The sequence below is a fragment of the Colias croceus genome, chromosome 23 (assembly GCF_905220415.1).
Source record: "Colias croceus chromosome 23, ilColCroc2.1".
NCBI lineage: Eukaryota > Metazoa > Arthropoda > Insecta > Lepidoptera > Pieridae > Colias > Colias croceus.
In genome coordinates this window covers 6442646-6460116 of record NC_059559.1, presented here as the reverse complement: position 1 = coordinate 6460116, position 17471 = coordinate 6442646, and the positions used below count along the sequence as shown (strand labels likewise).

At 35.2% G+C, this 17471-nt stretch overlaps 1 protein-coding gene across 3 annotated transcripts in view; it reads left to right on the top strand.

The window, feature by feature from the left end:
* LOC123702356 (serine/threonine-protein kinase 10-like) overlaps nucleotides 1-17471 on the top strand; it is a 52022-nt gene that overhangs the window by 11996 nt on the left and 22555 nt on the right. For 2 of the 3 annotated variants that reach the window (XM_045650092.1, XM_045650091.1), the window contains exons 2-8: nucleotides 3476-3581; nucleotides 5481-5606; nucleotides 6481-6654; nucleotides 7242-7440; nucleotides 8146-8276; nucleotides 8789-8968; nucleotides 10437-10580. In XM_045650092.1, coding sequence (XP_045506048.1) covers nucleotides 3555-3581; nucleotides 5481-5606; nucleotides 6481-6654; nucleotides 7242-7440; nucleotides 8146-8276; nucleotides 8789-8968; nucleotides 10437-10580 — 981 coding nt within the window. In that variant the 5' untranslated portion in view covers nucleotides 3476-3554. Of the gene's footprint in view, nucleotides 1-3475; nucleotides 3582-5480; nucleotides 5607-6480; nucleotides 6655-7241; nucleotides 7441-8145; nucleotides 8277-8788; nucleotides 8969-10436; nucleotides 10581-12525; nucleotides 12572-13869; nucleotides 13897-17471 lie in introns of those variants that run through there. The other variant, XM_045650093.1, reaches the window with a different exon arrangement.

Below are 17471 nucleotides of genomic sequence, written 5' to 3'. Positions count from 1 at the left end.
AATCGTATGAACAGTGATATAATTGGTCAATACATAATAATAAATTATGCGTTTTGTTTTTTTCTGTGTAAGAATTTATAAGAATAAGTTCCACGGGGCGGATGCATTACACATACTGTGCTTGTGTTCTTCTGTTTGATATTTTTGTTAACTATGATAATAGTATCCGTATTTTATACAGAGTGGTTTCACAGAGCTAAGAAAACTTTATTAGTTTATTTTATATTGCACTTAGACTTTAGAAACGATATTGTCAACAAACAAGACCTAGGTTATTCTCTTATGCCTCTAGCCAAAATCTAATCTATCTATGTCCATATTTTTTATATTTAAAGTCAATATTTACAAACGAGCAGAACGTGTCAGAAGTGAAAATTCTTTGACAGGATTCAATAATACCAAAATAGTCGCCTTACTCCAAGAAGTGACGGTATTACTATGACGCGACCTTGAAATTTTACTCTCAACGCGCCGAAAGAAGTTTCAGTTCAAAAGTATATTAATATGTACAGCATGTTATATTGTCAATTTCGAAAATGTTCACTACACGAACACATACATTTAATACGATCAATATAACTAAATAATTATAAATTCGCGATAGGTATCGCAATCCGTAACCGCAACGGCGACCTACGCTCCGTCGCGTCCTTGCCTCTGACGGCACGTATGTCGTATGTTGACTTTGCGAGATATGTAGCAAGTGTGTGGTTTGGTTTGATTATTATGTACCTATTGTATTGGTGAATATCCTAGTTACTATAATCTATACTTAATAATATTATAAAGCTGAAGAGTTTGTTTGTTTGAACGCGCTAGTCTCAGGAACTCCTGGTCAGATTTGAAAAATTCTTTCGGTGTTAGATAGCCTATTCATCGAGGAAGGCTATAGGCTATATAATATCATCACGCTAAGATCAAAAGGAGCGGAGCCACTCGGGTGAAACCGCGGAGCACAGCTAGTTGATTATAATGCCATCGAATAATGGTAAATGGATGGGGATGAGATGGTAAAAGATAGCCTATTACATAACTCTTTTTCATTTTTATTATTCTGTTTATATTATTGATGCGTATTAGGCTGTAGAGTCTGACGACTCCTGGCTCTTCAGCCTTTTCGCCGGGAGCCGTGCGTAAGTATTCCCCAAATTAATATTTATCTGTATCTGTAGATTCATATATGTATCACAAGCTCTCCTATAGCTCAGGTTGAAGTTAAGTCGATCGATAGCTAATTATTATTGTTATTATTTAAATGAAATATAAACAAACTATCAAAGTGTGCGCTGTGGTGCGCGGGCGCATATCGTAATATTTGGTTTACAATAATTATCAACTGTCAGCGGAAACTTGGTAGTGATACCGCAGCGCACTGGTGAATCATTGCCGGTGTGCTGTATAGGAATAAGGAAATTTGGAATTTAAAATGAAATGAAATATTATTAATATTCGGGAATATTTACTGATGTGACCACGAATATTGTATTTCATTAAAATCCATGAAATTTTAAGCTATTGCATAGCTTCTATCGCGGGCCTTGAGCGCGGGGACCGAATCGAGAAATAACGATGACGATAAAAGAAAAAACCTCACGCTTCCCACTCCGACGGGCGGATGTGTGGCTTGAAGGCATAGCATGCAATAGCTAAGGTACAAGTCCGAGACGGGCCGCAGACCGCAAAATGCAACAGCAAACTGCAAGCGACACCACTTGTTTCTATGAACATCTATGAAATTGATTCTAAGAGCGGCGACACTGCTGCCTGCAGACGCAACGCGCAGCGTTTCATAGATGTTCATAGAAACAAGTGTTGTCGCTTGCAGTTTGCTGTTGCAGTTTGCGGTCTGCGGCCCGTCTCGGAATTGTACCTTTACCGCGGCAGTCCCCGAGTGACACACGTCATTTTTTAAGTCAATTTAATAAAGTATCATGGTAAGAATACTGATATGCCTTACTATACAATTTTTTGTACATTTGAAAGTTTGTTTGTTCGTCTATGTATTACGTCGCAACGGAGCCATTTTATATTGTTTTCTGTGTCTAGAAGTAGTCAAGAGACTGGACGGTAATATAGGCTACTTTGTACTGCGATGAAACTTAATTCCCATGCGAATTTCTCTGCTGATGCTACGGTCGAAAAGCTATTTTTCATATAGATAGCTATATGAAAAAAAGTTTGTTGTATGTAGGACAAATAAACTATTTGTTTTTACTACGCGGGCGAAGTCACAGTCGAAGTATTCAGACATGTATTTTATTATTATCCGAAATGTAGGACAAACGATTGTTTTTATTACAATTCAATTCACACAAACTATTCCTTAGCCTATCAGCTTTACTATCATATCACTCGCTATCACCGCATACCTACGTGATGTATTGGTACTTATCTAGATTCTAACGTATGACACTATCGCCGATAGTGGCCTGGTTCTGGGTAGGCGCACGTTTGACGTTTTGGAGATGCGTTTAGGATGGCAGGATAGGTATGGGTTAGATTAGGGAATGGGGACTCTTTATGGCTTAAATGTCGGTCATAGAGTACCCTGGTACTGCGCTTGCGCACTTTTTTGTGGTCTTATTAAAGAAAATAGGCAATTTTTCAAATTTTATGCCAAATGTATATGATAGGGTGAAAGTAGATAAGCTTTACGAAGCAGGGATCCTGTTTCAATGTAGTTTGAAATGTAGAATTGATTCTTCCAAATCCATATTCGACACACATTCGACGATCAACGTTGTTTCGAGCTAAACTTGACCAATCTTTGGCTGGAGTAGCAAACAGTCTTTGATAGATGGGTAGGTAATATTTGAAAATTGTGTATCTATGTATGTCTGTAGAAGTGTCGAAAACACTTCACTGCGCTATACAGGAATTTCGTTTGTTATCATATGTATTACAACTGTTTATGGAATGTGTGTGAATAAATGAAATAGCTATTGATATTGCAATATAAATTTGGGTGTGGTGCCAGGAAATGAATTTTGCGTTTGTTTGCTATAACGTTAACTAGCTGCTCACCCCGGTTCCACCCGGTGGGCTTTCTTTTTGTTAGTTTGAAATTAATTTAGTTACTATCTTCATCCTAAAGGAGATATTATATCCAACAAACTAAACATTATAAAAATGCGTTCAACCATTTTTGAATTGTGATCGATTTTTTTCTATACTTTATAAATTTATATTTATAAAGCATTTGAATGCCATAAAAAACCAAAAATATAAATTCAATAACTCAGCCAGCGGAATCACAGACACAATAGAAAATCTATTGTGTCGTGGACCGATCGGGCCGCTCGGGGCTCAATGGGTTAAAAATAAATATTTTGTAGCAAGAATACTATACGTAATTAATGGATGCCCCCCACTTAGCTTACTTATAACAAAAAAAAAATACTGCTAGTAATAAATAACTACATATTTTAAATTTTCTTATACTATGTACTTATAATATATTTTTCCTTATTTCCAGACACATGCAGCGGCGCGGTGCCACGATGGGCAAGGACGGGTGAGGTGCGCGCGCGTCGCAACGACGCGCATCGAGCAACATGTCTTTTTTTAATAATCTCAAGAAGGTATGATCTTATGGGTGTTGTGATAATAAGATGTAACAATGATAATGTTTATTGCATACACAAGTATTATATTTAAATACATCTATGTTGACGCCTCCTTGGTACAGTGGTTAACGCGTGAGTGTAGAACCGAGGGGTATTGGATTCGATTCCCGGTGGAGATGAAGAAAAAAAATTCACGGTCTGGCAGGACATAGAAGGCTGATCACCTACTCCCGTTCCTAAAGAAAATCGATCAGTGAAACAGATGTACAATGTATCTGCCCCTTACCCCACATGGGACTTCACTTTATGTTGATTGAAACCAAAGTTATGATAATAACGTTTATTACATCAGCTATCTGCCAGTCAAAATCGGTCCAGCCGTTCCAGAGATAAGCCGGAAGAAACAAACAGATAAAAAAGACGGGTTGCACTCCGGGAGTGCCGGCAGAAGTGAAAACTTGATTAGTAACGTTCAGCATGTTTGATATTTTGGAATGGTATCCGTCACGCATGGAATATAAGGGCTAAAAAAAAAAAATAAAAAAAACATCCGTCTTACGCTTTTTCGATCAGGCCACGTGTCCTGACGCGAGTTTAAGATTTTATACCCAACGCCGCTAAAGAAGTTTTCACTTCAAAAATGTTCCGAGTATACATACAATATGCATATGCATTTAATAATAAGCTGTTCTTTCAACACTGCAAACCGACACTCCATTTTTTTTTGTAAAGATAGCTAACCCAGCTAACCAAAGCAACTTCGTCTGTTCTCAAAAGTGGGTAATATTTACCAAATTTTGCAACATTTTTCACTGACGCTCCACTTATGTCGGACGTAGCGTGATAAAGATTTGAAATACTTTCACTGTGTCGCTAGAACTACTTAAGATAACTTTGTTTAGATAATTTTGATAAACAATGAATAACATTAATAGGTATATAAAATATGCTTTTCTAAATCTTCTTATTTTGCTTTACTGTTTACAAACTATCCAACTTAACGATGCGATTGTAAAAATTGTTATAAGTATGATGATATGCAGGCTGCAGGGGATATTTTTTCCAATTTTTATACAATGACAGGCAATTTTTTATGAGATCTTCATCTGAAAAGGCTATGCAATTTTGCGCATTCTAAGAAAAATATCCTATATTTAGTAATAAGATATTTCAACAAAAATCGATTTATGGTAAAAAAATTTCATAAAAATCGGACAAGTCGTTTCCGAGTAGGTACTATAAACAATTAACACAGTGACACGAGATTATGAAGTAAAAGTGGATGTAATAAGAGTTACATAAGTACGAACTGACTTCACATAGCGTTAAATTTTATATCTCCTAAACACGAAACCAATATCGATTGAGCCTTTTACGTTTTGTAAGTTGAGAAATGTTGTCACGAATGGCTAAGAAGTTTATTATAAAGTATAGAATAAATCATATATGTATCGATTGAATTTATCTTAGAAGATATTTTAAAGAGACATGAGATGTGTTATCTCATTTCTGAATTAAATATTAATTAAAATTCTGTGACTCAGACTGCGTCTTTATTTAATGCAAAGCTCAAACGAAATTTGCGTCTTTATTTAATGCAAAGCTCAAACGAAATTTTACGACTAAAAGTCCTAAATTTTTATTAACTATGTCATAATAGTGTGAAGAAAGTAGGTGTATATTGCTGGCTGATGATGATGATGATAAAGATAGTTATTAATTAAAAAATACCTTTAGCTCATTCAATTCGCTCAATGCAATGGGGACATAATATATGCGATGATGATGACCATTATGTCATTTATAATAATGATGATGTCGTAGATGATAATAAAGAAAAAAAATACAGTGGAATAAAAATAAAATTATAGGCTGATGATGAAGATGATAAATACGGTGATGATGATATTACAGGTGCTGCACCTCGGCAGCGGCAACGATGCGAAAAAGAAAAAAGTGTTCAGCAACATTCGCGACAACAGCGACCCCAATGACAATTGGGATATGATCGGCGAGCTCGGCGATGGAGCGTTCGGCAAGGTATTGTATTGTAAACTACCCTCTTTTAGTAAAACATCTTGCGTGATTATGATTGGCCATGTAAAGTAACCTCTTAAAATAAAAATCCATCCTTGTGTGATTATGATTGGCCTTGTAAAATACCCACTTGAAGTTAAAATCCTTGTGTGATTATGATTGGCTTTGTAAAGTACCCTCTTAAAGTAAAAATATTGTGTGATTATGATCGGCTTTGTTAACTACATGTATACTACCTCATATTGTAAAAAAAGGAAATGGAAATTGGGTATGGATTATTGGAGTGGTATTTTAAGCAGCGAGGAAGTACTTTGATAGAGTGTATCCCCCCCAAAATTGTGATTAGTTAGAAATTATTGCAGCACGGTCTTTAAAGCAGTGAGATCGTGCTCTTTGAGGGAGTGTATCCCCCTTAGAATTGTTAAATTATATTGGAATAACATTTGCAGAAGCCTAGTCAGGCTAGATTGAATGAAAGATTTTAAAATGTTGATTTAGAATTTTAATTGCCAATTTTAATTTCGCATAAATGTTGTCGCTCTTCGGCAAGAACTTTTTAACATTCCGTTATTAATTCTGCAACACTACAATATGACCAACAACTCAACACGTTGGCTTTAACTGTATATTTGTTGGCGTCTTTAGTGCAATAAATCTATACTAATATTATGAAGAGTTTGTTTGTTTGTTTGAACGCGCTAATCTCAGGAACTACTGGTCCAATTTGAAAAATTCTTTCGGTGTTAGATATCTCATTTATCGAGGAAAGCTATAGGCTATATTATATCATCACGCTAAGATCAACAGGAGCGGAGTAATGCGAGTGAAACCGCGGGGAACAGCTAGTATTAAATAAAACCATAATTTGTGTTGGCAGGTCTACAAAGCGCAACACAAGACCACCGGTCAGCTGGCCGCGGCGAAAATGTGCGTGCTCGACAACGAGGACGATCTCGCCGATTTCACGGTTGAGATAGACATACTAACAGAGTGCCGACACCCGAACGTGGTCGGGCTGCACGAGGCGTACTTCGTGGACAACAAGTTGTGGGTGAGTTTGCTGTGCGGTTTGGTAGTAATATTTTATAAAAAACTAGCGGTCCGCCCCGCCTTCGTCCGTTCTATATGTTTGCGTTTTTTCTTCATAAGAACCAACCTCGTACTTCAAGAAATATTATAAAAAAAGAATTAACGGAATCGTTTCAGCCGTTCTCGAGTTATGCGCTTACCAGCACATTTTGCGATTCATTTTTATTTTTACAAAAAAATAGTGTGTGTACACGTGTCAGAAGTGAAACTTTTTTTTCAAAGATACCAAAATCATCGCCTTACTCACTTACGTGACGCGACCTTGAAATTTTGCTCTCATCGCGCCTAAAGAAATTTCACTTCAAAAATTTTTTATAACAACGTTTCTAATTTTATTTATTAATTAAAATTACCTTATCATCTAACATAACTGTTAAAAGTCTAATATCTATACAATATATTGTTACGAGTGCTGCCATCTGGCGTACATTGCCGGTAGACGTTTGTGTTAAAGTAAAAGACGGCTTATACTACTCGTCAATGCTCTGTTATTTGTTATCTTTATCAATGAAAATGACCATACTAATATGTATCATGTGCCCATTGCAGATGCTGCTCGAGTACTGCGACGGCGGCGCGCTGGACTCGGTGATGTCGGAGCTGGAGAAGGGGCTGAGCGAGCCGCAGATCGCGTACGTGTGCCGCGAGATGTGCGCCGGCCTCGAGTTCCTGCACTCGCGCCGCGTCATACACCGCGACCTGAAGGCCGGCAACGTGCTCGCCACCATGGCGGGCGGCGTCAAGCTGGGTGAGTTGTGACACTTGAGCAACATACAGAGTGACACTTCGTGCAACATATCGCGTGACACTACATGCAACATACCGCGCGACGCTACATGAAACATACCGCGTGACACTTCGTGCAACATACCGCGTGACACTACATGAAACATATCGCGTGACACTACATGAAACATATCGCGTGACACTACATGTAAAATATCGCGTGACACTACATGAAACACATCGCGTGACACTTCGTGCAACATACCGCGTGACACTTCGTGCAACATACCGCGTGACACTTCGTGCAACATACAGAGTGACACTTCGTGCAACATACAGAGTGACACTTCGTGCAACATACCGCGTGACACTTCGTGCAACATACCGCGTGACACTTCGTGCAACATACCGCGTGACACTTCGTGCAACATACAGAGTGACACTTCGTGCAACATACCGCGTGACACTTCGTTCAACATACCGCGTGACACTTCGTGCAACATACCGCGTGACACTACATGAAACTTCTTTAGGCGTATTAAGAGTAAAAATGCAAGGTCGCGTCATTGCAATGCCGACTCGTCATGGAGCGACGATTTTGGTATCTTTGAATCTTGCTTTACTTCTGACACGTGTACTCGGCACACACGCTCTATTTAATATTTATTATCTATACATACATGTTTGTCTTTATTTTTCTCGTTCTAAATACTTACCTATTTTACAGCTGACTTCGGCGTGTCCGCTAAGAACAAATCGACGCTGCAGAAACACGACACGTTCATAGGCACGCCGTACTGGATGGCGCCTGAAGTGGTGCTGTGCGAGACGTTCCGTGACAATCCGTACGATTTTAAGGTGAAATTAAAAATTAAAAATTATTTGCCGAATATAGTAGAGATTACAAGGATATATACTGCTCGTAGTTGAGCGTGAAAATATATTTTTTGTTACATTAAACAATTTTATGCCACACAACAGTCAATCTCGATACATATCAAAATTTTAGTAATAAAATTATTATAATATGTCCACTATGATGTCAATTAATTAATTACTATTTTTGGTTTATAATAGTCATGGAGACCTTTTTTGTAGAGAATTACAAGATTTGGTATTTGATATTGAGGTTTTTTTTTAAATTACAGTTTTCGAGGAAATTTTTTTTATGATACACCCCAGCTCTCCACCAAAATGTATCTCTGTCGGAAATATTGACTGCTGGTTGGCATAAAATATTATAAATAATATTAAAAAATAATATTTGTTATAAATGATTTGCCCGTGTTGAATATGCTGACGTAAAAATTTCAAAATTTATTTATTCAATAAAAATTATTAATGTATATTTATGTGTGTCACGTGTCCAGGTGGACATCTGGTCGCTGGGCATCACGCTGATCGAGTTCGCGCAAATGGAGCCGCCCAACCACGAGATGACTCCCATGCGTGTGCTGCTCAAGATACAGAAGAGCGAGCCCCCAGCGCTGGACCAGCCGAGCAGGTGGAGCAAGCACTTCAACGACTTCATATCGAAGGCGCTGGTCAAGGTCAGCGGTTATAAATAAATAAAAAAAAAATTGTTTTTGAAGGGAAAATTTCAAGGCAATACCGTCACGTCATGGAGTAAGGCGACGATTTTGGTGTCTTTGAATTTTGCGAAAGACGTTTCGCTCGAAGTGTGTGCTTGACACAGACGCTCTTTTTTATCTGCGTTTTATCCCCATCAACAATGACTTCAGAAAATGGGCGTGACCAAGAATTGAATATTGGCATTATGTGAAATACTTCACTGTTGCGATCTGTACAATAATAAAATGTGTACTAATCATCCTATTACATTTCATTACAAATTTGAATTTGGCGAATCAAAAAAGCTGAAATTGTATGAAAGCCGACTGAAAAAGTTTAATATGACATTGTTGGAACAACGCAGAGATCTGTTGGATATGGTTTTTCTGTATAAAGTCTTTCAAAATGCAATTGACTGTGAGAAGCTACTCAATCAATTTAAATTCAATATCCCTAAGCATTATCCAAGGAAACAAATTACGAACTTGCTATTTGTTATTTATTTATTATCTTAACAAATTGGAACGTCTTCAAAATTTTGCAATTAGATTTATCTTTGGTTTACGTAAATTCGACCATATCTCCGATTTCCGCTCACAGCTCAGATGGCTTTCTATCCGTCTTCGCCGGAATATGCATATCCTTTCGTTATTATACTCCATCCTTTTTGATCCTAGAACTCCTTCCTACTTGAAAAAAAGATTTGTGTTCATGGGGTCTTCTCATGAACTCAATCTCCGTTCCTCCGACAATCTTACGCTTCGTATGCCTGTTCACACTTCCAAATTCTACGATTGCTCTTTTACCGTACAAGCCGTAAGATTGTGGAACTCTCTCCCGACAACGATCAGGCAAGCCCAATCTTTATATAGTTTTAAAACTCTTGTTAAGAACTACTATCTATCTCTTTAATGCTGTTTGTCTATGTTCTTTGCTGATTTAGTTATCTATTTATGTAAATTTATTTTCCTCTCTTCTAATATTTGTATTCCTATACTGCTCATTTCTCCTTTGTTTTTGTATAATATTATTTGATTCTTAAGTTATCTATCTATGTATAATTACAGTTTCTTGTATATGTATGTATTTATGCACTATCTACCTTTTTACTGATTTATTTTTCCTATATCCCAAGGTTGCCTGGCGCTTTTTAGCGATAAGGCCGCCAAATTGTACATTTATTATATAAGTAATATCGTTTCTGTAAATTTTGTTTTTGTGTGCAATAAAGTGTTTTCTATTCTATTTCTATTCTATTTGCACGTCAAAACAGAACTGTTCTGGGTCGCAACTCCCCCATTCCTAGACTATGCACCTTACACAATAAATAGCAACTCAGTGGATATTTTCTCAGACTCCCTCTATAAGTTTCGGAAAGCAATGCTTAACATTAAGACTTTATACATTCTGAATGTTCTTTATGTTATCCTTTATTTTCAATTCCAGGACCCAGAGAAGCGTCCGACCGCCAGCGAACTGCTCAAACACGACTTCGTCAGTGGCGAACTGGACTCGAAGCCGCTCCGCGAGCTGCTGCTCGAGTACCGAGCTGAGGTGGTGGAGGAGGAGCTGCTTGATGACGAGTCGGAGGTGAGAGAGAGAGAGATGGTCTGTTTGAATGTCTTATGTACATTGGCAGCAGGCAGAAAAATAACGTTTTGTTTAAGATATATAGGCGGTTTGAGTGTATTTGTAACATAGGTGGGATAGGGAAATAGCCTTGAAAAGAGGAAGAAAAAAGAGCCTTTTGTTTGAGGGAGAAAAAGCTGCTCGATGATAAGACGGAGGTGAGGGGGAGATAGATAGAAGAAAAGGGAGGGAATTAAAGAAAGAGAGGAAGAAGATAGAAAGATGGTTTGAGTGACTTGGGTAGAGTGCGTATTATTAGAACAGGGAGTGTTTTTGGATGGGAATGTAATAAAAATATCAAAAACTATTATATTTCATTAGATAAATAAGGAGGTGAAGGTATTACAATATTTAGAACGATATTCGTGTCCTGTTAATATACGATTGAATATAGTAGTAGGATTGCTCGTTAGTGTGGAAGAAAAAACTGTTTTTGAAAGAAAGATATTCAGATAAAATCCTAATGTTAATATAAATATAATATCCCAAACTTAATATTTGAGTAAATATAAATACGAATAACTAATGTTTAATGTTATGATGTTTCTTTGAACTGATGAATAGTGTGAATGGATTTAAATTGACTGAAATTTTTGAGCTATTATGCAGATTCCATAAATTTTCTCAATTGACTTTTATAATAATTTGAAATAAGATAATTAATATGAATAATTTAAACATTGGTTATTTGTGAAATTGTTGCTAAAACTATAATTGCTTACGGTCTTACTAATAAAATGTTACCCATTCGCTTTGCAATGGATTAGTTATTGGAATAACCTGTCTTGTTTTTATGATTGACGTTTCATGTAAGCAAGAGCAGGACACAGCTATGGTAGAAATTTATCCATTGTTTACTTTTTATTAGTAAGGCCGTTAGAATAATACTAACTATCTATATATATATATATAACTGTGTGTCTACTAACCATTTTATTGAATATGTATTTTATTGTATGCGGATGTGAATTTGTTATGAAAGATTTATTATTTAAATGGAAGTATATAAAAAGTACAGAGAGTTGTTTAATGCCCCATTTCTGTATTTAAAACATAACATTTTTAAATTGAATGGTGATTTTTTTCCGTTATAGGAATTGTTTTACTGCCCTTAGCAGGTCCTTCTGAGGGAATAACATAAGACAGGCAAAATCTGTTATTTTTGTAAATGAACCTTTTTACATTTAAGAAATGGGACTTTTAATTAACTACAATATGAATATAATTTTAAAATATATAAAAAAAAAACATGTTTTAATTCACGTCCGCATAGTAATATCACATGCACAATGCAAGCTACAGTGGACTCGTGACTATAATAAGGTTTAATTTATTATTAAAAAATTGTATCTCCTAGTATTTATAGGTATTTTTATATCAGAACTAAGTTATTTAGGTCTAAACAAGTTAGTTATTTATATAGATAACTCGGAGATTATTATGTGTTGTTGAACGTTTGTTATTATTTTCTTATGTAGATGACTAGGATATTTATTTAGTTCAACCTGAAGAATTTCAACGTCTGTAAAGCTAGAATGGTCAAACGGTCACTTGATGTTTAGTGCTAATTTAGAGCTGAAACGAGAAATTTGGTGCTCTCATAGGTAAACAAAAAATTAGAAAACTGCTAACTTTACATTAAGCTTCGCGGTTACGGGTTGTGTACTTCTAGCTTAATGCCAGTTGTTCAGGTCATTCAGGGCAAACATTTTTAATTGACTACACTACTATTTAGGTCACTATATATTATTCCTAGTTAGGTCCTTTTCCGTCACCCAGTTAGGTCACTAGCCTATCTCACACAGACACAGTCAGGCTACTAGCAAATACATAGTCACTCGTCCACTGTATATATTATGTATGTATGTATGTACGTACGTACACGCTAACCGCACGGGACTCGCAGCGGAGACGGAGGGCGCGCGCGAGCCGGGAACAATATCAGAGGGTTGGTTAGTACTGTGCGCACGGGGTGCCGTTCTCGACTGGGGAAATTAGTAAAAAAAATAGATTTTTTAATGGGAAAAAACAGAGTGTGTATTCCAATCAGAAGTGAAACTTCTTTAGCGAGATTTTCAAAGATACCAAAATCGTCGCCTTACTTCATGTGGTGAAGGTATTGCCATGACGCGACCTTGTACTCTCAACGCGCCTAAAGAAGTTTCACTTCAGATTTTTGGGGTAAAAAATATATTTTTTTGTAATTTTTTTTTGCAATTTTTTATGATTATTTCGGGTGGTTATACTGTTATGAGGGAAAAATTCTTTTCTTTTTGTATTATTTGTAATTTTTTTGTTTAAGATTTTTAAAGTAGTGTAGCATTGAGAGAAATACAATCTACACTGCTGCAATTGTTGGCTTTCTTTTATAATGTATGAATTCAATTGAAACTTATTACAAGGAAATTAACATTGAAGACTTTTTTTTGTTTTATTTTATTATTTGAAAGTTGAGAACGGTAAACCATAATGTGTGTTGTGCTTTGTGTATCTAACTTCCCGATAAAATAATTGGTCAAGTGTTTTAATAAGGTCATATAACTCAGACAATATTTGTATATGTGGAGGAAGGAAGGTGGGAAGGAAGGGGGAAGGTGGAAGTCCTCCATCGAAATAGGTAAAGTCCCGATGGATGTTGTCGGAAAGTTGTATATATGCTCTGTAGCGAAAATATTTCGCTTGCGTGATTCAGAGCGAGGAGTCGCTTCATATACTTTGTATAAATTCTTGGAATAAAACGAAAACTAAAGTTAATTAAGTAATCGAATTGAAAATAGTGTTTAAGTGAAATACACTTTGGAATTAAACACTTAAGTTTTATGTTGGTATAGAACTATGATAAAATAACTATTGACCATTTATTTTTTTGGGATATATCAGCAATCTATGTATTTATTTGTTTTGCAATTATTATTGTAGAGTACATCAAAAATATTAAATAAGTATTTTAATTATAAAAAGTACAATCTAGTTTCAAATGGTAAATGTTAAAAAATGTTATGACGATTCAAAAGTGCTTGTATAAAAAGTCTAATTGAATAAATAAATGTTTGAGTTTTTAGTTTTTTTATTCAATTGACATACTGATTGACGAACCTCTTTTAACTAATTTTTTAAAGTATAAAAATATTTTTTTTTTGCTTTACGTCAATGTGTATACGTGTGTGTGTGTGTGTGTGTGTGCTACTAACAATATAATGTTAACATAATGTTTGTGTGTGTTATATCCGCTTACCGTTTGGACACACAGCAGCGCGAGTGTCAGCTGTCGTCGAAGGTATTGGTTTTTGTATACTTTGATGTATAATTGTATACTTGTATATTTGCATTATAAGGTATAAAAGTCGTACATTTGATTTGTATTTAGTTTGTGTTTAATCTTGTGTTTATATTTTATTTTATTCGTTTATGATGAATGACATATATGTGGGGATGGTGTAAATGAAAAGCCAAATTCGCCCAATCGATTTATTTCCCAGACACCGGTTACATATCAAAAATACATTCCAACAAATCCTCCATTACATCGTACCAAAAAACACAAAGTCAAGTCATAGACAACCAAAAATCTACCGTCTACAGATAACATGTCCACAGATTAAATAATAGAAAAACACAGACTAAAAATAAAACTAGTAATCATGAAATACATCTTAATATTTTATCCTATTCCCACACGGTCATCCTGCAGAATCATCTGTCCCAGATGAGTCAACAGTCGCTACCCATGGCTTCATCATGTCAGCTGAGCTTGAGGTTCTCAGAGGGCCTTCACCCTGACCTATCTTCCTTAAATTATATCGTTCATTTCTCTTCTTCTCAATAACTTCATACGGGCCGAGGTATTTTGGATAAAGTTTATAACCTTGTACAAATTGTGTCCTTTTAATCGCTACTAAATCACCTACTTCGTAATGGTTTGACTTCTTTCTCCTTTTATTATAATTTTTAATGTTTTCATCCTGTATATTCTGAATATTTGCTTTCGCCATCCTTCTTAGTTCTTCACGGTCGTTGTAAAAATGTTGCTGAAACTCTTCTTGTATTTTATTGTAAATATCATCATCTTTATCATTCATTTTGATTCCTGTTAAAAGTTGGAAAGGTGACATCTTTATACTTCTCTGATATGTGTTATTCAAACATCTTTGCAATTTACTGATATGTTTATACCATTTTGTAGGATCGTCTGATGATAATTTGCTTAAAACTTCAATAATAATTCTATGTATTCTCTCAACTTGACCATTTCCTCTCGGTTGACCAGTTGTGATTGTATGATGCATAATTCCTTCTTCTTCGCAGTATTCTTTAAACATGTTGGATGTAAATGAAGTGTTGCGATCGCTTATGATTCGTTGCGGCGAGCCAAACGTCTGTTGTTGAATATTTAATTTATCTATTACTTCATTGGTGGATAGTGTCTTTGTCGGATAAATCCATGTAAACTTTGTGAATCCATCTACAACGGTAAGAATGTATTTATAATTTTTATTGGTGGATGTCAACGGTCCTAAATGATCAATATGGTAAGTAGACAATGGTAAATCTCCTTTATCTATTACATGTAGAAATCCCTCCTTCTTTCCTCTTTTATTTGAATTAAGTATACATTCCACGCAATTATCAATGTTTGTTTTAATCTTTTCCTTTAAATTCTCTATATAATAATTTCTATTTATTAATTCCTCAGTTTTAACACAACCAAAATGTCCGTTTTCATGATGTTTTCTTATAATTTCATTTTGCATTTTCTTAGGTACAACCATTAATTTATTTCCATCCTTAATCTTCCATAACATTCCATTCTCTAAAACATAGTCATCATAAGATTCCTTTTCTAATACTTTCTTTATTAGTTTTATTTGCAGATCATCATCTTGAGCTCTTCGCAGGCGTGCTGCGGTATCGGTAAGTACAATTATATTCTTTATAGGCTGTCGGCTGTGAGCATCTGCATGTTTCATCCTTGCTGCAGGCCGATGTTCAATCGTGTAGTCATATTCTTCAAGTAAGAGCGCCCAGCGAGCTACTCTCGGAGGTAAGTCTTTTTTCTGCAATGTCATAGTCAAGGCGGAGCAGTCTGTAACAATTTTAAATTTAATACCTAGCAAGTATACTCTAAACTTTTTAACAGCTTCAACAATAGCTAATATTTCTAAATAATAACTGTGATACTTTTTTTCAGTAGCGGATGTCTTCTTGCTCATGTAGTAAACGGGATGCATCTTATTATCTGTTAAACTCCTTTGCAATAATACAGCACCATATCCTTCAGCACTTGCATCTGTGTGTAGTTCTGTTTCTAAATTCGGATCATAAATCTTCAAAACTGGAGATTGACATAAAATAAACTTTAATTTCTGAAATGCTTTTTCACAGTCTAAGTTAAAATTAAAAACAGTACCTTTCTTTAGTAAATCAGTCAGAGGTTTTGCTATTAAAGAATAATCCTTTATAAACTTTCTAAAATAACCTGTTAGTCCGAGGAAACTTTGAAGTGACTTTATATTGTGAGGAGTCTGAAAATGTTCTACAGCGGCAATTTTCTCCACTGAAGGTTTAATTTCACCTTCTGAAACAATATAACCCAAGTAATTAATACTTTTTTGCATAAAATAACATTTATCCCAGTTAAATAATAAACCATACTCTTCAGCTCTGTCAAATACTTTTTGTAAATTAACAAATCCTTCCTCTGCAGATTGAAATGGTAAAATGAGATCGTCAAGATATGATAGAACAATACCATCCATAATAAGATCCTGAAAAATATCATTAATAAATCTCTGAAAAACAGAAGGAGCAGTGCATAAGCCAAAAGGCATCTTAATGAATTCATATTGACCTCGTGGTGTTACAAATGATGTATACTTCTGACTATTAATATGAACATTCACATGTAAAAATCCATTTTTTAAATCAAGCGAGGTAAACATTTTTGCATAAGTTAATCTGTCTAATTGATCTTCAATGAGTGGTAGTGGATATCTTTCTTTAATAATCTTCTTATTCAATTTCCTGTAATCAACACACAATCTATAGTTTCCATTCTTCTTTTTTGCAAGCACAATTGGACTAGCATAATCAGACTTACTTGTTTTTATTATTCCTTCATCAAGCCATTCTTTAATCTGTTTGTCAACAATGTTAAGCTCCAAAGGTGACAATCGTCGTGGATTCTGATAAACTGGTACATCATCGGTTAATAATATTTTAAGTTTTACATTTGATGCTTTAGTACATCTTTTGGGGTTATATTCTTTTATAATATTCTGTATTTTATTCTTATATTCTTTGTTTTCAATATTTGTGATATCTTCATTTTCATTCTCTAGCATTGTAAGGTGTAATATTCTTGTTGCAGTGATAGTTCCAGATTTAAAATTGATTTCTACTTCTTTCATTACAGGATTTCCTAATATAATGTTGACAGGGATAGCGCCATCATCAACAACATAAAATAAAGTTTCAAAATAACAATCATCAATTTCAATTTTTGCTGTGAAAGATCCTTTTGTATAAATTTCCTTTTCAGCTATTCCAGTTAAAGTTTCTGTTGTTCCTGAACTATAAGATAACAATTTTTCACCTTGAATCTTCCTAAAATAAGACATAATTATTAAATTAGCATCGCTTCCGGTATCAATCAGGGCTTCTACATCAATATTATTTATTTTCAGCTTCTTGAAAGGTCTCACATCAATATTATTTTTAGTTGACATAATTTCCAAACTCTTTTTTATACTTTTAGAACATTCAGTTGATTTATGGCCAAACAAGTTGCATTTAAAACATTTAATGCCTTTAGTACAATTAGGCGACTCATGATCTAAATCTCCACAATTGAAA